This window comes from Anabas testudineus, chromosome 5, assembly GCF_900324465.2.
Source record: "Anabas testudineus chromosome 5, fAnaTes1.2, whole genome shotgun sequence".
Classification (NCBI taxonomy): domain Eukaryota; kingdom Metazoa; phylum Chordata; class Actinopteri; order Anabantiformes; family Anabantidae; genus Anabas; species Anabas testudineus.
In genome coordinates, this window is record NC_046614.1 from 12,901,015 (window position 1) to 12,924,848 (window position 23,834).

At 40.3% G+C, this 23,834-nt stretch overlaps 2 protein-coding genes across 3 annotated transcripts in view; one reads left to right on the forward strand and one right to left on the reverse strand.

Moving 5' to 3' along the window:
* The window catches only part of srgap3 (SLIT-ROBO Rho GTPase activating protein 3), a 45,190-nt gene extending 33,877 nt beyond the window's left edge, over positions 1–11,313 (reverse strand). The window contains exon 1 of the mRNA XM_026349415.1: positions 10,775–11,313. Within this exon, the coding sequence (XP_026205200.1) occupies positions 10,775–10,838 (64 nt within the window). The 5' untranslated portion in view covers positions 10,839–11,313. The remainder of the gene's footprint in view (positions 1–10,774) is intronic.
* Positions 11,314–15,938: 4,625 nt separating this feature from the next.
* Positions 15,939–23,481, forward strand: thumpd3 (THUMP domain containing 3). Of its 2 annotated transcripts, none has more exons than XM_026348836.1 (10): positions 15,939–15,972; positions 16,348–16,680; positions 16,884–16,961; positions 17,049–17,477; positions 18,094–18,224; positions 19,655–19,724; positions 20,399–20,514; positions 20,590–20,694; positions 20,966–21,089; positions 22,972–23,481. In XM_026348836.1, the coding sequence occupies exons 2-10, from the start codon at positions 16,441–16,443 to the stop codon at positions 23,161–23,163; spliced, it is 1,485 nt and encodes a 494-aa protein (XP_026204621.1). In that variant the 5' UTR covers positions 15,939–15,972; positions 16,348–16,440; the 3' UTR covers positions 23,164–23,481. The 2 variants fall into 2 exon arrangements, with proteins under 2 accessions (XP_026204621.1, XP_026204622.1); XM_026348837.1 differs by having other exon boundaries at positions 15,972–16,057.
* The last annotated feature ends 353 nt before the right edge of the window (positions 23,482–23,834 follow it).

Here is a 23,834-nt window from a genome sequence, read left to right on the forward strand (position 1 = left end):
TGACGAGCATTTGAGATTGAAGCACGAGCAGCACTGTGCCTGAATAGCTTCACCGTTTGATTATGATCTTTAGGAATTCTTCAAACAAACCTGCGTTAAATAACCTGTCCTAGGTTTCTTTATATGTGGCCAGGTCATTCAAGCTTTTAGTCCACTCAAGAGGACCTTTCGTATCTTTTTATTTATTTGTCCTCAAAAGGTCTAGAGGGAAATGCACTTGAAGGCGGCAACAGGAAAAAGAGAACTTCTGAAATGTAAGTCACAACATGTTGTGACATCTTTCATGTCATTGCAAGTAACAACTCCCTAAAAAATAAGTTCGGAGGATGTGTTTTACACATATTTCAGCCACAGCAGTGATACTGCAGGCAGATTAACTGCAGACTGACTGAACGGTGAAACCACAGCAGTGACACACACTGTGTTTCCATGCTATTGAGGGTGTTATTTGGTCAGTCGAGCCTTCCACATGGTTATATGTAGGCTCTGACTGATGAGGAAGCAGTAATGTTGTGCAGGGGAGTCTTTTCTCTTCCTCTGATGTTGTGCCGCCTGGCCTCAGCCTCTAGTGGCATGCTTCACTCTGTGGTTAACCCTCCCCTTCATCCAGGGGCCTCCCTCTGCCTCTCAGCTCTGAGGGCTCAAAGCTCAGTTTTTAGTGGGAGCTCCGAATCAGAGCTTAGGGAAAAATACCACTTTGCTACATCAATCATGTCAGGAATGTACTGCCTTTTCAGACGTGCAGCCATGTTACCCGCAAAATGTTTTGTTCTTTTTTTTTTTTTTAACGGAAACACTTCCAGGTAAGCCAAGACGTGACACCGGTGAGTGACAGGGAGGACTTCTGAAAACACTCTTCTACAAAAAAAGGGAACTCTGAACCACCAGCTGCAGCTCCGCATTTGACAAATGAGTTTGGAAAAATAGGTCACGCACACCAGAAGTGTGCCCTTCCCTCTGAGAAACCATGAGCAATTGGAGAATTATTCCCTAAGTATTCCCAGCTCTTCGAGTGGCTTCATTCACTGTGGTTTCTTCAAAGTGGGGGCACTCTCTGTGGTTGTTGTCTATCTGTCATGAAGAACATCGTGACTGTAATTCTGGAGTAAAAGTGAAGATCATTGTGTTTTTGAACAAAAACCAAAACAAGTCCCGTGCACTGTAATTACATTCCTTACATTAAAAAAATAAAAAATCTAATATCCAGCTGCTCTGATTTGCTCCCAAGTGAACAAACAAAAAGGCAGGGGTTACAGTATAGTCAAAATAAGGCTTCAGCACGGTTACTGGTGCAAACCATCTACAATACAAGTGCTGTTAAAAGTTATTAAAAAGATTCATGTTTAATATTAGTATTAATATGTTAATTTAAGTACATATAACCTTAATATAAACGCCCCTTCAGCTACACCTGAGCCCTCACATCTCTCTAACTTTCTGACATATAGGCGGTGAGACTTTGAACCCACACATTTCTCTGTAAATACGGATGTCCCACTTTCAGCTTAGCTGCTCTGGTTTCTTGGTTTCGAAACAAAAAAACGTAAAGCAGCTAGAACTGATCATGAGTATTGATCACAGAGGTCAGACACAGCATTGGTTTCTACATGGGTCTCTTTTCTTTCTTTTGTTAAAGTCTATACGTTTCTGTTCTGTTCTAATTTTTTGTATAATGTGTTGTTCAAAGGCTTTAAATGATATTAAAGACCTTTATTAAGTTGAGAAGAAAGTTACCATTTCAAACTGTGTTTTTGTTGAAACCATGTTACCGGGTTTAGCAATAACCAAATACTCCCAGTCCAGATAGGACTGTTTGGGCAACTTACCAAAAACACAACTCTTCTAAATTAAAATAAACAAGTTGAATCTTTAATGCTGGTGTTTGATTAAGCACGCAGTTATTATGCATGGCAGACATACGACACAGACACGTGTGTGTTTCTATTTAGAGATGGAGCCATCTGCTTTTCAAGGGAGGAGAAGGGAGGAGGGCGTTATCTTCAGACAAAAAGGCTGATGGAGAAAAAGGAGAATGAGACTGGAGCGGCTGAGATATGGTCAAACAAATTTGTCATTTGTTTGAAGGACGAATTTATGACTTAAAGCTTCAAAATAGCCTTTAATTGGCCGAGCAGGATATGTGGAGCCATTACTTTAGAAGCCAACGTTCGCTTGTGTGACACTCATTTAGCCTGTTTTAACTACTTTCTGTGTTATTTCTTTCACTTCATTCTGTTGTTTCCTAGGAATAATAATAATTGCTTCTGAGCTGTTTGATCAGTTATAATCAAGCCACCCGCAGTTTCCTCTTAATATATATTTTGCTGTTGTTGTCTTTGTCATTTTCTGTAACAACAGCGCATGTCAAGGTCTGGATGTATAGATAGATGTCAACAGTCAGTTACTGTAGTCTGTGTGTTCAGTGCTGGAAACATGGGCAGGTTAAACTTAAACTGCTTTGAAACCGACAGCATATCACACAGGAGCTATAATGGTAATTGTATTTTGGCTCACCAGTGTATATTCACGCATGTTCTATTCATGATGTGAACAAAACAGAAGCTGATTATCTGTCTAACATCAGACATCTTGCAATGGTCTGCACCAGGAGGTTCATTACTGCTGCTTCATTACAAGCAGCAGAGTGAATGAAATATTCAGAGAGCGGGCAGTTGAAGGTATATTCATGACCTCAAGTACATACATCATCATTATTAGACCGCTACCCCTTCCAGTAGACACCTGCTCCACGATATCATTTCTCCTACATCGTTTAGGGACAGGAACCACGAGCGCAGTGAACACTTGTCTCCTCACAGAACAGGAAAACGTTTGAAAACAATAGTCGGACGTTGGAGATCCTTCAACTTTGACCTTAAACAGACAAAATCCTGTACAGACAGCTGGGTTACAGGGCAGAGCAGTGATGTTTCTACCATTTGTTGAGTGGGACAGAAAATTGTACATAAAATCTAATTCAAGTTTAGAAAGAGGTTTAGATTAACTGAACGTGTATCTGTCCACTCCGCCATAAATGTTTTGTGGACATTCCCTGAATTAAGGGAGTGAAACAACGTGCAACCTCATGTGTACAAAGAACGTGTTTGTTTTTCAATGTGCTAAAAATGCATCAAATGAAATCTTCCATCTCAGTTCTCATGCATGCCCCCTGTTAGCTGCAATTTACCTTACACTGTAGTAAACTGCACACTGGATGCATTTCCCAAACTGTACGTATTTAGGCTTCTTTAGGCACAGTATGGCCTTTCTGTGGCCAGTCCAGTTGAGACCATCATCTAGTTGAGAAATGGATTGTGCTGCAGGTGTGAGGCAGGTCTGAATCTCCCCTGTAATGTTTATTCAGCCATTTGATAAAATGGATAAAACCTGAGCCATGACATTTCTTCATTTCCTCATATATCTTCTGTATCTATCTTCTATATCTATCATGTAGGCTTTTCAAAGCATGATACCAACACATCCTAGTGATGAAAACAAGGTGTTTACTGCTTCTGTTATAAAAAATTAAACCTCCACCTAAAGTCAGTTCAGGACACCAGGGGTGATGCACTGGTGCAGCATTTTAGTAGGGCTAAGTCTGCTGATTAGGAGGACCACGTGAAGTCTTGACGCAATGAAAATTGGAGTGCAGTGAGCGCCAGAGATTTTCTGCAGAGCATCCTGAGGGAAGTGGGGGGATGCCAGGCTGTAGAGAGCAGCAGCCTGCTTTAGGAGGAGCATGATGGATCATTTAACTGCCGGATAATAAAGCTATAATATTATCTCACATAGTGTTGTGTGATGGTGACTGTTTTTGGATAATAACAGCCTTGCTCAGTGTGCCCACTAAAGTGTTTTAGTGAATTAATAAAAAGCACACATTCCACACTGAGCTTTTGTTTTCACAACAATGAATATTGGTGCAGCGAATGTGACGGAAAGAACGACGTGTCCATAAATCATAACCAGAATCAGAAGGTATTAACCACCTTCAAAATAACGTCCTTGAGCATTCACATCACCATGTATTGAGACATGCACACACACAGTAACACAAACCAGGCAGAAGCTACTGTGAGCCAAATTCACTAACCTAATCCCTAATTCAGCTCTGCAGTATCTGGCCTCCACACTGCATAGACAAATTCACATGAAAAGAAGACACATAGACAAACGCAACCCTTATCTAGACCTTAATTCACTTGTACCGAGCCTCATAATACAGGTGCCAGTTGTTGAACTAATCCCCCCACTTCTCTGTTCTTTTTAATCCTATAACGATTGTTATAATTTTGGATTCAACTGGGCATGCTCCTGTTGTTTGTGCACATTCTTCTCAGTCTCTCTCTCTCTCGTCTGGTCCCTCATTAGCTTAGGCTGCTGGAGCATGTGGTCAACAATAAGACAACAGGAGCTGGGACCAATCAATAGCTGAGCAGAGATAAACTGATGGAGTGTCCTACAACAAGATGTCAGCTGCCACTCTCTGGTCGTTCCTGCTAATTACCTCCTTGTTTATTGGATATTCCACTGGATACTCTGTCAAGCTAAACCTAATGACCTTGTCTCACATCATTTTCAATAACTAGAAGCATTTTCAGTCACTCTCTAGGCTACAATCTTTCATGTAAAGCTTGATAATAAACAGGCCAATGTTGCATTTGAGCCTCCAACCCTGCAAATAGAACACTTAACAAGATGAACCCATGATATTCCCAGTGTGAGTAGAGGAAAACCATCGCAGACTTCACAGCTATCTCACATTGATTTCCTCTCTGGTGTCCACGTCGTCATCACGCCACCATGTTAAATGAGTGTGGTGCTTCAGGGAAGCCCGACCAAGAGCTACAGCGGGAAACACGCCCTTTCAGACTCCAGCTGAGTCCATCATTTGCCGTCTCCACGATCCAGCACTGCGAGCCCTGGCTGAGAGGTATCTCCATGGCAACATGGGCGTGCTCCACCCCCTGGGGAGCAGCTTATTGGAGGAAAGGTGTAGTCTGATGGACGTGGATAGGTGGCAGCAGTGAGGGGTAGTATGCAATGAGACATACTGTATTATAAAAATGCAGCAGCAGCTGATCAAAACAATAAAACTCATTTGACTGTTTCCTTCACCAGACTATATCTTAAATTAGGATAAAATACCCACTGTATGTATAAATGAAACGAAATGCTTCAATAAAATAATGCATGGGCCTTTGAAACAACAGTTACTTTTAAGCGAGGACAGCTTCAGTAGCTCAAATGATGTGAAACAGAGAGTTCAGTTGAAAAGAGACAGAGAGCAATAAAGGACAGAGCTGTCACATCTTTACTCTCAGTGAAGCCAGTGAGTCCTATTTTCTCCATGATTTAAGTTATTTTGACCATCAGTTCATAATGCAATACAGTTATACCACTCTTTATGTGCAGAGTTCAAGTGTTCTGTCTCTACCTGCATAGGTTTTCTCCAGGTACCCCAGCTTCCTCCCACAGTCCACAGGCAAGCAGTTAGAGTTAATTGGTGACTCTAAATCATCCATAGGTGTGAATGGTTGTCTGTATGTCAGCCATGTCATAGACTAGCGAACTGTCTAAGCTGTACCATGCACCCCATAAAAATGCCGGATTAAACTATGCTGACAACATTTTTTTTACTTGCAGTAATGCTGACAATAAACAACACATTAACAAAGTTCTACAGCTTTATGCTTCTAATAGCTAATTAGCATGTGCCACATATGGTTCTATTTCTACCATCGGGTTTGGATGAGAGGGATTTGTGAGCCGCAAATAGGTACGCTCCTTAATTATCTGAAGTCTATTGTGGGACAAGGGCTTCACTCGTACATAATAAAGTTAATCCTGCAGGTCCCAAGTCTATACTATAAGGACTTAACTAATTACTTCATCAATTAGTGACTTTTTCAAACTCTCATTGTGGAGCTATGTTTGCAGAACTGCCCTATTTCCTCGGTTTCTAACTATCTGTCAGCAGGAAGTTATTTCACTCCGACTTTCTTCTTGCCTACATCAACTATTTCTGCATCTCACCATGGATACCTATCAGACAAAAACATTCCCGTTTCCATTTGATTTCTCAACACTCTGTGGAGTGTGTGTGTGTGAATGTGCCGATGATCAACAGTTCTACAAAACCTTTATTGCAGCTTTACAATTAAACAGTTAAAGAAAGTTTATCCGTTAGTTAGGTATTAGGTGGCAGTGTATTACCAGACTTACAATACAATCAAGCTACACTTCTCCAGACAGTGACCATTAAAGTTCTTTCAACATAGATAAGTGAAATCATGCAGTGCCTAGCACCAAATAACCAGGAAAATGAAACTGTTTTCCTCTATAAATGGATCTTTGTTCAATGCCAGCACACAAACTGACACTGTGTTGAATGATAAACTACGGCTGGCAGATCAGCCGTTTCATGAAAGGCCGATTATCCCTTGAATCCTTTTGAAACGGATAGGAGAAATTAATTTATCAAGTGGCAGCTGCATTTTCCATCCTATGTTTATAGAGAGACGCAAGTGTGAGCAAAGAGTAGAGGAAAAAGAACTGGCATTGGTATTGTATAGCACGATTAGAACCTAAAGGTTAAAGACACTGATGGATCGCTTTTCAATTTTACAACTACATTAAATAAAAGCTAATTTGCGTGTTCTGTCACTGCCATGAAAATACATATTTTGTCAAGCTCCTGCTTCCTCTGCTAAGTAAAGTACAAAACTGATTTACCTATTTTAGAAGTCACTGCCACGCTACACAAACAAGCCAACCCATAATGAAGCCCAAATTATTGGACCACAGCTTAAACAAGCTCTACCACTAACACCTCCTCTGGCCTAATGGCTCATTTTTTCTTAAATCACAAAATGTTCTCTCAGTCAGTGGCAGGTTTTGCCAAACAAGCTGGCAGCTGGAGGTTCCTCAGCTGGTGAGTCAATGTGACCATTTCTTCACCTCTAACATGTCCATTTATACACAACTAGATTCATGCTGCCCAGCAGGGTGTTAGCAGGTAATTAACCGAATTACACCATGATAATACTAAACCGTGAAACACAATCAGCTTCAGTAATGAATGCGTGGCATTCCAGGTACAGCGTTTCAGAGGTAGGTATCAGGGAGTCACTGTAACTTCACTAACAAACACTTTGAACCTGAGTCTCTCTCAGCAGACACGACTGTAGCCTTGAGCAACAACAAACAGAGACACACCTAATGTCTTGAACTGTTCTCATCAGCATTTCAACAAACCAACTAAATGTTTTAGAGTCATGACAACAACTGCTATTTCCATCCATACTCTAAGCTGATGCTTAATGTGTAGTACAAAGCTGAGAAGATTAGAACATTCAATAAGTCAATAATCTGACATATTGTGTATAGTACAGTATTATGATATGCTTTTATCAGGCATTTGAAGTTGTACTAAGAAACGAACACTTGCCTTGGCTCAACGTATTACATGTACATACCTCCCACAGCTTGTTTAGAACTGCATGTTCATCAAATTACTTTCAGACAATAGAAACCAGCAACAAAAAGAAACCTGAACACTGAGGTGTAAAACCCGGGCTTCGCTCTCAGCATCACCTTGAGTGTTTACATGCGCAGCTGGCATTGGTAGAAATTAATGTGTACATGTGAGGGACACAGAAAAAAAAAGTCTATGAGCAGTTGCCTGCATTCATTTCTGTGATCAGAGCATCAGTTGTTTGCAGCCTGGGAGATAAATTATGAAAGCACTTCAAGTGTTGGGTAATTTTCATCACATCAAAACTGAACTTCCTCTAAACAACACAGCGCATTTATGTGTGTTGGTCTGTCTTCATGTCTGTCTTCGTATGTGGGTGTGCTGCTGTCAGTGTGGGTAATGACTGGTGTGGCCGCGTCTGAGCGAGACAATAGCTACATCTAGGATATGACTACCAATGCAGGCCACAAATGCTATGTCAGGAGCAATCACACCAGAAATGTTCAAACTGAAAATCTGTCATATATAGTACATGTGAACACTAGCAATGAGTAAAAACACTCATCACACTCACTTTATTCTGCAAAATACTGTAGGAAAAATACAAGAAGTAAGGCTGCAATGTGCCAGAAAATGAGGCTTTGGTTACACTGTGCTGCAGTCCAAGTACAACGAATCACTGACTCATTGCAGCCTAGTATTCAGGGAAGACAGCCAACAGAACCTGCTGTCCCTCAATTTAAATGGCAGTACAACAGAGAGATGTAAACACAAGCGCTATTTAATAAAAACTAAGCATTTTAAAGACAGTGGAGCCCAGGTGCACTGACATTTACTGATGTCCTTTAAGTGTTCAGAATTGTTCCACAGCTTTGTTCTGTGCATGAACTGTATCATCCACCACAGTCCAATGTGGAGCTCGTCCTTTATCTGTGGTTTGATTACACTAAGACAATCCACTGGTTCACTCGTGATCACTGGGTTTCAGTTCTGTCCGGTGTACGGTTCAATTTATCATCGTCCTGCTGGTGGCAATGTATGGTTTTACACTGAGGACATACAATGTCAAACAGCTGCCGACAGTTGAGCACGAGAGCAACACTTCGCAAGCTCCCTATAAAAACTGACAAACAGGAGAAAGTAGAGCGTCAGTCCAGCTGCGAAACAACAGTCCAAGCTCCTCAGTCGGTCTCTCTGTGTTCAGCGTGTGAACCCTCTCTATTGACATGCTAATGTAAGAGCTGCCAGCTGAACAGCTTGAATAAAGTGCGCACCATCTCTCAGGGTCTTTCAGTGACCTCGGCTTTAGCAGGCAGCCCCCCAGGGGTCTTCAGGAATTCATTAGAGCCAGAGAGTTAAGATTTTATTTTAACAGAGGAATTCATTTATGTTATGAAGTGCTTTAATATCTGCAGCCATTACATTTTAACATATCCAATCATTTTTGCTTCACGTGTTTTTCCTTTGTTGTTGAGCTACTGCAAACACTAAGTGATTTTTTTTCTGTTGCACTTCTATCAGTCCTCATACCTCAAAAAAGAAAAAGTGTGATCCTGTTATGACCCAATGAATGACATTAACTCGCACATTAACCATAAGGCAATAACTCAGAATAAGACAGGTGCAATTTCCAATCGGAATTTCATTATGGTTCACTGTGTGCCGGGTTCACCCCATAACATTGCTATTGTTGTGAGGTGGTCGATGTCAGGAGCGGAGAGCCCCGTGTGTCTGCAGGCTATGCAACACACCAGCTGTGAATGAGAAACAAGCAGCAGTCTCCATAAATTAACAGGCTTCCTCCTCACACAGTTCAAGGGCCCTGTCTAATGCGAAGAGGCAGCAGACAGGGCCCGGATCTATGAAACAACAGCAATTCTCCCATGACAGAGTGGGCTCTAAACTGAATAATTGATGCTTGAATTACCAAAATAATGGCCTAGAGGAAAATGGAAAGCAGTAGAATGAGATGAGCATTGATATGTTAGTAACAAGACATGTTTCTGTCTGTCTTTTCCTCAATTATCAACTCATTCCACAAACCAAAACCAAGATTAGAAGATTACAGAGGAAGAGAAGGCCTTGAAGGTCAAACCCAAACAAAATCAGTCAGCTGATACATTTCCTTCTCAAAATTGGAGCGTGCCTATAGATCAGTAGTACAAATCTCCCGACCTGTGCCTGACTTGAACAGCTAAAGCTCCTGAGATGTAACATTAGTGAAACCGCAGAGTGTGAAAGTGGTAGTAATGGCTCCAGAGCCTCGTAAGTGGACCCCAGATCCACTTAGAGAAATCTCGACTCAGAAGCAACACACAGCACACGCCTTGGTATTTACACTACACAGCAGAACAAACTGTCACTTACAGCATCCGGTGACTGTTTATTTGCATGGCCTGTGTTGTTTAGGCTGCGCTTTCACCACTGGCTGCATGTTATTTGACTGTTACTGTCTAGGCTCTTTTTCCTCCATTTCCTATTTAATCATTTTCTCTACAACTAATCATTTTCAGAAATGTAACACAGTTCATACAACTAGCTGCAAAGACACTGATAGAGATAGATCTACCACCAGATTATGATACTGAGATGATCACTAAGGAGCTGTAGCTGCAACATGTTTGTGTCTCTGTGCCACACAGTGTTTTATCCATGTTACCAGTTGAGATCAGCGAGAGATAAAAAAAAAAACAACACTGACAGTGAATCAAAGAAAACGTGATCAGGTCTGTCGTTTGAAGCTGAAGACACGTTGTCACCACAAACCATTGGAAGACACTGAATACGGATAAGAGGCGCAGTCCACGGTGCGTCTGTTCCCAAATACGCACAATACGCACATGAAGCCGTGCGCAGGCCCCGAAAGATGAAAGGATGAGGTGCCATAATGCCACATATCACTGCCCCTACTTCAACACCGGGATCATTTTACCCAGCAACAAAGCGCAACTAACCAGGATCGTAACCACATTAAGACAAACATCCAGCACAGAAACCTTGACACATCACAGAGGAAAAAAAAAAAAAAACCTGGAAAATAAACCCAGGGCTCGTTTCTCGCACCCCGACGCTGTCACTGGATTTACTGTGAGGGTTTAGCTGCCTGTCATCTGAGGGGAAAGTGTGACCATGCTCTGTGGTTTAACAGCGAACAATAAGGTGGATTCATTTCAATATGTGACATGAATAAGGAGAAAAACAGCAACATGCAGCAGCAGCAGCAGCATCGAGCCTGGTGAAGGCTCCGCACACACAGTGCGCACAAGAGTGGACACTGGCGTCTGATTCACACCGCACCTTTCACTTGGGTCTCATAGTCCCCAATGATCTCTTTATCCTTCTTAAATCTCGTAGATGACATCGTTTCTTCTGGTTTGAGGGTGAGACCCTGTAGGTCGAGGGGCGCTCCTGGGTGTTTGGTGACGATCCCGGTGACTCGCAGCGTTGCAGCCCCCCCCCCCCCTCTTCCTCCGCTTTTCCTCTTTCTTCTCTAGTGGCCGTGCATTGGGAGAACAAAAGCTCAAAAAGGTGCCGTATTCCTGCAGTGCGAGAGATTAATGAACCTTATCGTGGTGGTCAGTGCAGAAACGAGCCTCTACCGACGCACCACTGTTGCATTCTTCTCTCTCCCCCTTCTTGGTCTTTCCTCCGGCAGAGGAACCGAGATCCTCCTCTTGGTACCGGTCCACTCAGAGGCTCCAGCAGCAAGCGAGCTCAAACCGACTGCAGCAACAACATGATGGGAGGAGAAGAGCTACGCTTGAAGGCTTCAAGCAGCGAAAAACGAGAAGACGTGCGTACGAGGAGCGAGGCAGGCAGACAGACACCGTCCGTGCTCTGACAAATTGCGCTGCAGGGAAACAGGAATTTAAAAGGTGGTCACGTGAGCCTGCTCATGTTGTCAAACACCCCTCCTTCCGTTTCCCCCTCACACACACACACACACACACAGAGAGGACACTAATTGTAAAATGTATTAAAGCCATTGTGCTCATACACACTGGTAAACACATCATCATCATCATCATTACGTTTTAGAGCTGCTACTCACTGCTGACAATCATTGTCATTTATTCCATAGGTAGTAATAGACCTACTGTACCAGTGATTTCCCTACTCTTTAGACTCAATTGCCATGGAAACCTCACACCTTTATCTGTGCACTAGTTTCCCCGCGGCTGCTGTTCAGGAGATGTGGCACATCTCAGCAGAGGTTGTGATGTGAGGGATAATCTGTGACATGCTGCTCCACCACGCACCCAGAGTGCAGACTTTGTGAAGTGAGAAGTCTGGTGCTCGAAGGGCCCGGGCGTGATGCACCAGGCGATTTGATGTCTTTCTCACTGCTGACGTAGTCACACATGCACCAACTGTTCCCTTTGAAAAACTGGTCCTTTGCAGCACCCCCTCTTTTGTTTTTCAGATGCACCTTTAAGCTCTTGTTTCATCTATTTTCTACTCCACCTTCTGTTAACAGAGGTGATGCCAACAACCACAGTGAAAGATCATAGATATGTTAAATATGTCTGAATATGACTAATAATAACCTGTGATCATAATGTTGTCAAAACCATGGATGAGAGTAACGCTTCCCTTACATGGTAAAAAGAATATCCGAGTTCACGCTGTATCATCAAGAAAAGCTTAATGTGTGTGTGTGTGTGTGTGTGTGTGTGTGTGTGTTTTTGTTTTGTGTTTTATTACAGATGCTGTCACCATGGTGTGAGAAGCCAGGGTGGGGTTTAACTCGGTTAGTCATCTTTCACCTTAGTTATTGTCAGTTCAGGAGGTAACCAGGCGCTAACTCAACATGAGGTGGCACAAACCTGCACAGTGTCACAATGTAGAAGCTCTTTGTGTTTTACTTCCATCAGCACTACACAGATTTATAGTATTTCTATTTGTCAGGAAGGTGGACGTCCTTGACAGACGTTGGCTCTATATTCAGCCACTTCTAGGACGCTCTTGGCATAAGTTGGGACTAACGGCTTTAGAAACAGTTGAGTAGTCATTTATGAATGGTTTAAAGATATAAGATGTAGGTGAGAGTGACAATTGAGGTTCCTGTCTGCAGCCGGCAACATCAACTTATAAGACAATGTGATATGAAGACATTACATCAGACAAATGAGGTGGAACAATTAGCTGCCGTCTTCACCCGTGAGGCTCTAATTGAACAATTCTAGTGACGTGACAGGGTCTCACAAGTCTCCCTCTCTCATGCACAGCGCTGATCACAGGACTACAAGTGCTCAAGGAATTTTAAATGCCTTCTGGTCGCGTTGGTGCATGTGTCTGTGGCTTGATGTGAAAGCGAGACTGACACCGGGTGAGCTCTTCCTGTGTTATGTGTGTTATTGCAACATGCTGCATCTGTATCTTGATGGTTCAGGTGGTGAGTGTGTAGGTTTTTTATCGGCCTTAATCGTATCACCTACGTCTCTGAGGAGGGCAGCCATGAAAGAGCAGACACTACAATTGCGACCGAGGTTGGCTTCTACTTTTGTATGTGTTTGGAGTGAAGCCAGAACCTCCCTGTAGTTTCTCAAACCCCTCCACCACCCTCTTTTCTTCACCCCTACCTTTCTCATCAGGCCTTGCTGGGGAAACTATGACTTCACTTGTTTTTATTAGACCAGATCCATTGTGAGATTTTTTTTTTAATATACCTTTACCAACAGTCCAACAGTGGGAACTGTGTAAAGAGTATGCAAATAACGTTTGGGGCAGATAATATTCTCTCAGTGAATCTGTTAATGCGTAAACACAATTGTTTCATTTTTGTTTCACAATTACAACCATTTCTCTCAAAGTATCAAACGTGCTCAGAATTTGTGACAATTCATTTGCAATCATCACCGTGAAAGATCTTTTGTTTGACAGTAATTGAAGAGTTTTACAGGAAAGTGAAACTTGCACCACAGAGGTGGCCACAACCAAGGTTATAAGGGTGACAGGTGCTATACACCACTCGGTCATCAGGAAATCGTACTGTAAACTGCCATGTCATGTTAAATAAATGTAACAATGTGGGCCTGAACTGACGCTTCTTCACTGTGTCTAAATAAACACTTGTGCCTGTCTGAAAATGTCAGAGTAGTGGTTCACATGGTACAAGAAGACCTCGTGTGAAAGTGCTCAATTAAAATGTCAAAACCCTGAGAGAGAAGATGAGATGAGAAAAAAGCTCCTTTTGCATAATATGTTCCCTTCATTCAGCTTTGCATGGGCACATCTGAGTGCTCACATTACTGTCGCACTCAGGGTAACACTGCCCTGAGCGGTTTTCAGAAATCTTCACACCTGGCGAAACGAGCTAACTTGTTTGTCTTTTGTTAGAACTCACTGCATTGCAATCAACAGCAACACTACATTAATACATTAGGCTTTTATATTCCTTAATACATGCGATGCAGATTTACACTGTCATCAATCAGTCGGCACTCATGAAATATATATTTCCTTCATACGCTGTGTATAAATGTCTCCAAGGAATGAGGGTTAATGTTTCTATAACTGTGACTTTAATTTAAATAAGAAATACAACACCAAGAGAAAGGTGTGGAGTGAGGCCTCTCTACACTGGGAGAATCTCTGAGTGTAAAATCTCACAGTGTTTATCATACCTGACTTCCCTGAGGATATTCTCTCATGCATACATGTTTAACTTTTGTCTACATGGCACGTTGTTGCAGCTCGCATTGAATTACTGGTAGAGGACAGGAGGTTCTCGATGGAACTGCCCGTGTTGCATTGATAACCTCTAAATTAAAACCTCTAAACACATTAAACAGTTATGTATTTTATGACTTTTTGTCAAAGGAACAAATCTAAAACTTCAGAATGTATTTTACTCCTTTACTTCTACTAGAACATTCTTTCTGCAAAATTCATTTTTTCAAATAAGTTGCAAATAAATAAAATCATTTTCATAAAATCATCGAGATGACAAAAGTTTTTTGGAGTGTGCAACTGTTCTCTGCGACACTGGCCATCTGTTGTGCTGGACTTTTCTTTCTCTGACATGAACACACGCCTACTTGCCTCGCAGACTTCACACTTACTAATAAGTTGGCAAGAATAAAGTTGACATAAAAGAAAAGTCAGAGAAACAACATTTCATATTACATTCTTTAAGTGATGCAGAAAGGCGTGCATGTTTACCAAAAGATTTATCTATAGCACTCAAGTGAAGTTAAAACTGTTATTTCCATTGTTGAGATTCTTGAGATTTAGTAAATCGCGTAAGGGAAACAAACTCAGAGGAGTAGTGAGTTATTCTAACCACTATGTACATAAACCCTATTACTCACAAATGACTAATGGTGAAACAACATTATGGGTGCATGTACTTTATTGTTTATGATGTACTTAAACTGTCCAGAAGAGATTTTGTATTTTAAAAATCAATGACTTTGCTAATACTATAAGACACTAAAACCTTATGATATTGTGAAATGAATTTTGCAGATTGGAATCTTAAATTGTGTAATGTTATTATTGATTAATGCTGAGGTAATCAATCCTCTGGTCTTGTGGTTACAGTGCAATGAATTAGAGGAACTACAGGACATGAAAATAAGCTGACAGTTAGCAGATAAGAATACAGGCACTTAGCCCTCTCTCTCCCTCTCTGTTGTTTCTTGTTGACATGTTGAGTAAATGGTTTTGTTCAGCATTTTCCAAACACACACACGCCAACAGAAACAATTGTGTCATGGCGCCCTCTGCTGATCTTTTATTGTAAATGCTTAACCACAACTAAAAAAATGAATGAAAAGTTTACCTGTAGATCTTGGCAGGATTATTAGAGACCACAGACCATGATCAAGATTAAACAGCTGGTGGAATGTCCAGTTCAAGTTTCTGACTCTCAGAATAACATTTTTGCCATACTTTGGTAATTGAACGTGATGTACACACGATGAAGACACATAGCTTTCAGCCATGAAAAACATTTAACACTTGTAAAAAGATCAGATTCTCTGAATTTAGCCATAGCTTCCTAACAATAGAATTTTCCTAAAACTAAAAATATTTTTATTGTATTTATTATACTTTGAAAATAGTCACCAAAAAGTTACTGGTCAGACTTATTATACTGAAAACCACAGCATAATTCAGTTTAAGGGTATAATTTCCCGTTCTGTTTGCACCTTTTATTTCCCTGAACACCATGGAAATGTATGGTCATCCTGTCCTCTCATTCTTGCACAGACACAGGAGCAACATCAGTGAAACCTGACAGACCTGTCAGAGTTAATTGTGCATGTTGCTTTATACTGTATTAACAAATATGCAATTAATATAATTATGTAAACATCAATGATATGGAATAAACCAGGTGCTCTTGCTCAGTTGGTAACTAGACTTTATTTTGTTCTAGGTACTTTTAGTTTTTCAGACTAAATGCTCTTATTCTGAAGGAACAGCACCGGAATTGTATGTGTTGTTGAGAATGAGCGGAAGTGACGTTGTTGCCTCGTGTTTGACAGGTTGGTCTGGCTCCAGTTAGCAAGTTCAGTGTTAATAAATCTTATTAAGATCTAATTATATAAGGTTGTTGCCAGCATTTACAGGGTAACGTTTGTTCTCATTATATGAACACACATCATTACGCAGCAGTGTTTTATATTAGTGCTGTTTCCCTGTTTTCTTTCCCGTAGCCAACTTTTTCTTAGCTACCTAAAGCTAACGTTAGCCGGCTAAAGAAACAGACAACGTTACCTCCACAGCTGTAACATTACAGATGTTTAGTCAGTGTTCAAATCATACTGACATGACATCTGTATACTACTCATTCTTTGTTCTTTTACGAATTACTATGGCCTTTTGATACGCTATTTGAATGCCTCTGTCTGTCTCTGCAGGTGTTACATGTGATACAGTCATCGTTGCACCTGCTGTCACACACATTACTCAGTAATACCTGTATCTAGAGAGAAGCAACACTCAGCTACAGCATGTCCTCCCATGGAGATGAAGACCAGGACCCTGAAAAAGGGCAACCATCGCACTCTTCCTGCACTGACACTGATGCCACTTGTTTGGAGATCATCACTGTGACTGTTGGAGCAACTGTGCCCACAGGGTTTGAACTCACTGCTGCAGAGGAGGTCAAGGAGAAGATCGGGGTTGACGCTCGAGTCAGTAAAGATCGTGGTCGTATATACTTTCCAATAACTACTGACAAGCTTTTTCAGGTAAGATGAAACGTAAAGGTTGTAGATTCTCCATTTTTACCAAATGTAAGAATTAGGAATCATGTTATAACAGAATTAACAGAAAACATTGTTACGTTGTGTGAATGGATCTATTGATACTAATTTTGCAAATTGAAAATTTTACAGAAAAAATGCATCTACACATTTCCTGTCTGTCTTATACATTTATTTCCCCACTGTAGGTCCATCTTTTAAGGTCTGTGGACAACCTGTTTGTTGTGGTTGAGGAATATGATCACTACCAGTTCAAACAATCAAAGGTAGACATTTTACCAGGTAGCTATATTATGTTGTAGCTGATATAAAGTTTGTTATTATAAGGATGATAAACACTGTGCATCATACAGGAGGAGGCATTGATGGATTTCCAGCAACTTGCCTCCAAACTCCCCTGGACTAATGCCTTAGAGGTCTGGAAGCTAAATGGCACCCTAAAAAAGAAAAAAGGGCATCGGAAAGGAGGAAATGGCAGTAAAATGAAACCTAACATCGAGGCGCATCATGCAACTGAGGCTGACACAGAGCAACAAGAGCTAACTGAGGCCGTGGATGCTTCTGAAGGCCAGACAAAGGCAGAGAGCACACCTGGATTGGAGGACTGTGAACAGACCTCAGAGGAGTTAGCATCTGGGGCCAAACCCATTAAGTTTCGTGTTACGTGCAACAGAGCCGGTGACAAACATAGCTTTTCCTCCAATGAGGCAGCCAGAGACTTTGGTGGGGCTGTTCAGGAGTTTTTCCAGTGGAAAGCAGACATGACAAAGTTTGACATTGAGGTAGGTATGCTTGTTCAGACTGAGCTGATGTATGTGAATACTATTGCACTAGCCAAAAATAACTCTGGATGTTCAGATTAAAAGGCAAGGCATAGCCTAATGTTTAGTCAAAGGAGTAACAAGAAAAACAAACAAGATTACATTTTTCCATGAAGACTGGCTGTTCCCATTTGAACAGTCCTTCAACATAGTAACACAGCTTCAAGATGATGTATATGTTTTTTTAAACTAAGAAATGTAGCAGAAGTTGCCAAGTGTGTGTAATGTGATGACTCAAAATGTTATTTATTTGCAGACTTTAGTATCTTTGACTGACTTGGTTATTATTTACAAATTTGCTTGTTTGTATCGTTGATTTGGATAAAAGCATATGTTAAATGATGGAATATAATTTAAAAAGATTTGGCTGGAAAAAACAATTATTTGTCAGTACATGAATCAAATTGTTAAAAACAAATGTGTAGGAGAAAATGAAAAAGGTTTTATTTGGCTTTTATTGTCCAATTAACAGTTAAAAGCAAAATCATTCATCAGTCATTTTGGCTTTATACAATATAGAAATCAAGATTACACTGATGTGCTTACTAATCATGTAGTGTTTGTTGCCGTACTGAAGGTTTTACTAAACATACACAATGAGGAGGTGGTGATCGGCATTGCACTGACAGAAGAGAGTCTTCACAGGAGGAACATCAGTCACTTTGGACCCACTACACTGCGGTCCACCTTATGCTATGGCATGCTTAGGTAAGTGTATTTAACCCCATGTACACCATGTTATCTGAATTATCTCGCACTGTTGTGCTCAGATTATACAGTTTCAAGAAAAAATAATGATATTGGCTGACATTTTCTGTTTTATTACATAAATTGGTCATACATACATTGAAATGTGATCTGAACTTCACCAATTTCACAAATATATTCTTTTCATGGGGAGGAATTATCATGATACAGTGTGGACGATACGATACAGCACAGACCTAGTTGCTTTTACTCTGCATGTTTATTAGGTGTGCTCAAATACAGAGATTATTATATCAAAGATTATGATCGTGTTCCATCAGCTTAAAAGAATGTGCTAAAGCTGTAGTTGAGGTTTTGAATTTGTTTTATGAGCAACAACAAAATGTTATATAAATATGAAAAGAAACTTTGCATCAATATTGATAGATCGATCTATCAAATTCATTTTCATTCATTGTAAAGACGGTTGTGTTCATAGCACAAAGTTAAATCACAAAAACCTTTTCACCTCTGAACAGTTGTGTTAATGGCACTCTGTGTAAAGTACCAGTATTAAAGAGGAGGAGATAAAAATAGTGTGAAGCTGCAAACACAGGCTCTCACCTATCAGTGGATCCATTTGGTTGCTTGTTCCCACTCACAGAAATACGCATGTGTGAAGAAAAAGGTGCAAACGAAAGAGAAAAGGGGATTTGAGGACATAAAGTTATTTAATTAATTAGATTTACATAAACACGAGCCTGACCTATCTATTCTATCCATATCTATCTCAAAATCAATGAACAAACATTGTCTTTCTGTTGTAAGTTAACCTTGTAAGACAATTAAAAGTAATAATGAGATTTTTTTTTTTTTTTTTTTTTGTGTGTGGTTTTCTTGTTTTGTTTTTTTACTCTGGTGTGTTCCAGACAAGAATTGAGAAAGTAGACGTGACTAATCACCAGTGAGTTATTCGTGCTTGCCCTGACTATGTACAGGCATCATCATTACCATCAGAGCCAAGAAAAACTCCTGCGTTGAGATAAATCCAAGCCACACCTCACAGTTTGTGGTGTTCCAAAAGAGACAAATGACTGCTACACTAATCACATTTATTATGATGATCACAATAAGAACAGTTTTTCATCTCTCTGGTTTTAAACACGAGTTTCTTTAAGTGATATTAAATGACCCTACCACACAGAATCGATGATCTGTGCAGATGAGGTTTGTGTTAATGGCCATTTCTTAATCACTGAAGGTCAGTGATAACCAAATAACCAGCTAAAATAAGTCATTAAATTCACTTTATAGATTACATAAATGTGCAGTAGAAATGTGTGCGATATTGTCTAATGAGTTAATTGAGTAATGAGTGAGTCAGTAATTTTCTTGTCTACTAGAATATATATAAAAATGAATTAACATGCTGCTAAAACATTTTTTGACAGGCTTTGTAAACCTCAGGCGTCTGATATAATACTTGATCCAATGTGTGGGACTGGAGCTATACCACTGGAGGTGAGATATAACTGACCTTAACCTGTACAACAATATGCAGAAGTTATAGCATGTTTGTGAGTTTTATAAAAAATATATAATCAAAAGAATAAACAAAACTGTCAATCGTTCACAGTCTCGACACAGTCATCAGCTTAGCACCTCACATCTACACAAGCATACACTGCAGCAAACCTACAAGCTGTTGGATGGAGTCTCAAGATGACCCACGCTAATTTCACTTCTTAAGTGAACCACACAGTGTCAGATGATCAGCTAATACTAATTAATGTAGTTTTTTGTTACCACGAGTTTACAGTGAGCTTAGCTTCTTTAGCTTATTTTACTATGGCTCGCCTCTTTGGCGTTTAATATGACACGCTTACATTGGATCAGACTCTTGGTCACATCTGGTTGTTTCTTAATGCTGTCAGAAAATAAAAACATTTCCTGAGTCAACAAGTGGTTGGAGTTTATTCACCCTGTTGACATTCTTTGATCTCTCGTTTCCATTCATGCAAAGCCACATTCTGCAGCCTTGCTGTAATTCCTGCATTCAATCCATAAACATAAAAGCTGCAATTACTGGATCATCTGATGTGACTAAGTGCTTTAATGGGAGAGAGTCATTCAGTAATGTTCTTGAGATCACAGGACTGATCCGCAGTCAGCTAACGGTGTATCTTGTTCTCCAGGGGGCCATCGAATTTAACAGTTCATTCTACATTGCTGGTGACAACAATGACATGGCTGTTAATCGCACAGTCAACAACATATGTCACATCCAGAAACGGAGGGCAGACAAGGGCAGGTGAGTTTAATATCTCATGTCTCTCAAAATCTCAATATCACATGTTTTCTAATCTATTTTGATCCTTTCAAACAGTGCACCTTGTTTGCCCATTGACACAGTTCGCTGGGATCTGTGCAGTTTACCAATGAGGACCAGCTCGGTGGACATTATCATCACTGACATGCCCTTTGGAAAGAGGTACCATAACAGTGGGTTACAGTACATGATTGGTTAAATAGTTTTTAGAAAGTATACTCAAATATTCAGCGTTTTAATCAATGTCTAAACGTACTCAAACATAACCATAGTGTTTTATCTGTTGGCTGTTCTAGTTGTACTTTGCTTAGAGTTTGTTTCAGTGCTTTTTCTCAGCCCTTAAAAGCCGACATTAGATGACAGGATGTTGTTTCATTTGAATCACAACATAGTGTCAGCCATGAATGTAAATCTTTCCTTTGTTTTGTTAAAGAATGGGCTCTAGGAAGAAAAACTGGGATCTTTACCCTTCCTGTCTGAGAGAAATGGCTCGTGTGTGTAGACCTGGCACAGGAAAGGCTGTTCTGTTGACACAGGACAAGAAATGCTTTGCCAAGGTATCCACTGTTTTTTCAGTAAACCTGAATTTCAGCAAATGTGTTGTAACATTGTTTCCAAAAAAAATATATAGTAGTTCACAAGAACTTCCAAATAAACTACAGGGCAAGTCTTGTCCTGGCTGCATCTTCCTTTGTAAGAATTAATACTAGCTGTTTTTGTATAATCCAGTAGTTCCCAAACCTGGTTCCCTGTTCTGCTTGTTGCTACATAATAGGATCAGGTTTGTTCAGTCAGTCAGAAGCTGGAAGATATCATCTCAGGTGAGTCTAGAGTAAAGGAAGATAGAGTGAATTGGTGTCCTCCAGTGTCTGATTGAGCAGGGATAGTTGGAAAACAACCACTGGCTTACAAGGAAGATGCTGGCAGGACAAGACTTGTCCTGTAATTTATTTCGAGGTTCTCGTGGAATAGAATACAGGTGCATTGCATTAAGTCCTCGGACAATGTAGGTACATAAACTAGTTTTCTAGTTTGAAAAACTAAAACACAACACTAAAACTTTGTAATAAGTGTTGTAAATTACAAAAATTGTATTAATTCACCCCGTGCAGGAACAGGTCCGTGTACCAGCTCACTAAATCACTGTTGTTTATATGTTGAACTGCTGATGGGGGCCTGGGTACAGGTGCAGCCTGCACTCCCTCAGGTGCTCCACCATTGTTGTAGAGTTGATGGGTGTTACTAGGCCTGTAGGACAATAGACAGGATCAGTGCCACATTCCACCCCAGGTCAGTTTTATTGGTCTGTATCTCCACCCTATCATAATCAATGGTTCTGTTTTTTCCACACCTCAGGTGTGACAAGATTAAACTACCGTAAATAAGCACTGTGTACAAACATATGAGCTGTTGCTAGGGAGAAATTATAAGAAAAATAAGGCATTTAACTATAATTTCTGTTTTCGTTCTTAGTCACTTCTTTTTCTCATGTAGTACTTCCAACTTTACGTCTGTAAAAAAGAAATCTATGTTTCACTTCCCCAGCAGTGCTGGAAATAACCATAGTTATAATAGTTGACCAAACATTGGAACACCATTTCACATCACACTGTTGACCACGAGTCCAATAACCATAATAGCTCTCCCAGTCACATCAGTATAACTGTTTCTTTACCTATTTATTATTTCTTTACTTTATTCCTTTACTTTATTAAGTGGCTGTCAGTCATAAACACATTTGTTACTATTTTTCTGCACCAGTTTAAATAATTTATTGGGAGATTATTAACCAAGAGTTTAGATTTGACTCATAGTATCAGTTCCCACTGATGTACAGTCAGTACTGTAGATGCTGAACCTTGTTGTTGATGCTGTACAACAAGGCTGACAATGTGTCATTAAAGATTATTAATGCTCTATAAAAGTTTTCCATCTCGTGAACCAGACAACCAGCTTCCACTGTTGACCTACGTGGTTTATAGGCTTTTTTAGATGAGTTAAGATGAGCAGCACTTGTTTGGCTGGTCTACATTGTGTGATATTGCTTGATGCTTTATGCTTCTCTGATGTTTTGATCATACATTTCAGCAGCATTACACCGAGAAAAAGTTTCCTGAGGGCACGTCGAAGTTTATTGTATCATATCTGATCTGTTGTTGCCTAGAAAAGTTTGTTATTGGTTTTATTTACTACACTAAACATGTAGCTCTCATTTCTAAATGTCACTTTCTTTATGTTCATACAGTTTTGGGCCTGTCCTTTTTTTTTAAGCTTGCGTGTAGAATCATTTTGTCTTGAGTGATGTAGGTTTAAGTCAGCCCAGTTATAACGTCATGGAAAAGACTTACCAGCTGTATTTGTCTAAGCAGAGGTTTGGCTTTACACAAAACAAACGTCTCACTTGTTAGTTTGCCCTCACAAGATTTATGTCATCCCCAGGCTATCTCGAGGATGGGAGGACTGTGGAGGAAACTGCACACTGTTTGGGTCAATGTCGGGGGTTTACATGCTGGAGTCTATCTCCTCAAGCGGACCGGGGCTGTGTTTGGCCAAACTCCTGAGGACGTCCATGAATCACGGGGAGCCCTTAATGAACAGGCCAATGAGAAGGAAGACAAGGAGCTCTCTTAATGCACCTCGCTCATTAAACTTCAGAATTTATGTTGAGGCTGTGGGGTTATCATTATTTATATGGCTTTTGAAGAACTGAGCTTCTTAATTCAGGTTCTCTGGTCAAATGTGCCAAGGAGAGATTAACTGTGTTTAGTGTTTTTTAGTTTAAAGTGATAAATGGTTATCTAGAAAGAGAAAAACTATTAATGGTTCTTACTCGGAGCAGCGTAACAAATGCTGCTTCACTTGTCACGTTGCTGTTCAGAAACCTGCTGAGGGTTAAATTACACCCCTCAGATCTGACTTGTCAACTTTACAGAAGATGCACATTTGCCATTTGTTCTGATAAAAAATAAAGTTAAAACAAAACCGTCAGTTTATATGTTGTTATTATTATTCAGGGCACAGTGCATTATGGTCACCACCTAAAATAAGATAATAAAATAAGATTCTCCTTCAAAGGGGTTTCTGTATAATTTGAGGAATATATTGGAGAAACTGGAAAACAAGTCCAAAAGTATGAGGTTGTGTTTTATTTTTTATTGTTTGTAGGTCGGGGGGGTCACTATAACATGACATCATATGATATTAAGTAAAAAAGGAAAAGTTAGTGTTTGTGTAGTGGTGACTCAGAGCCAGTGATCGTACGTGAACATTTGCAGGCACTTCCTTTATCCTTAAAACGTGCA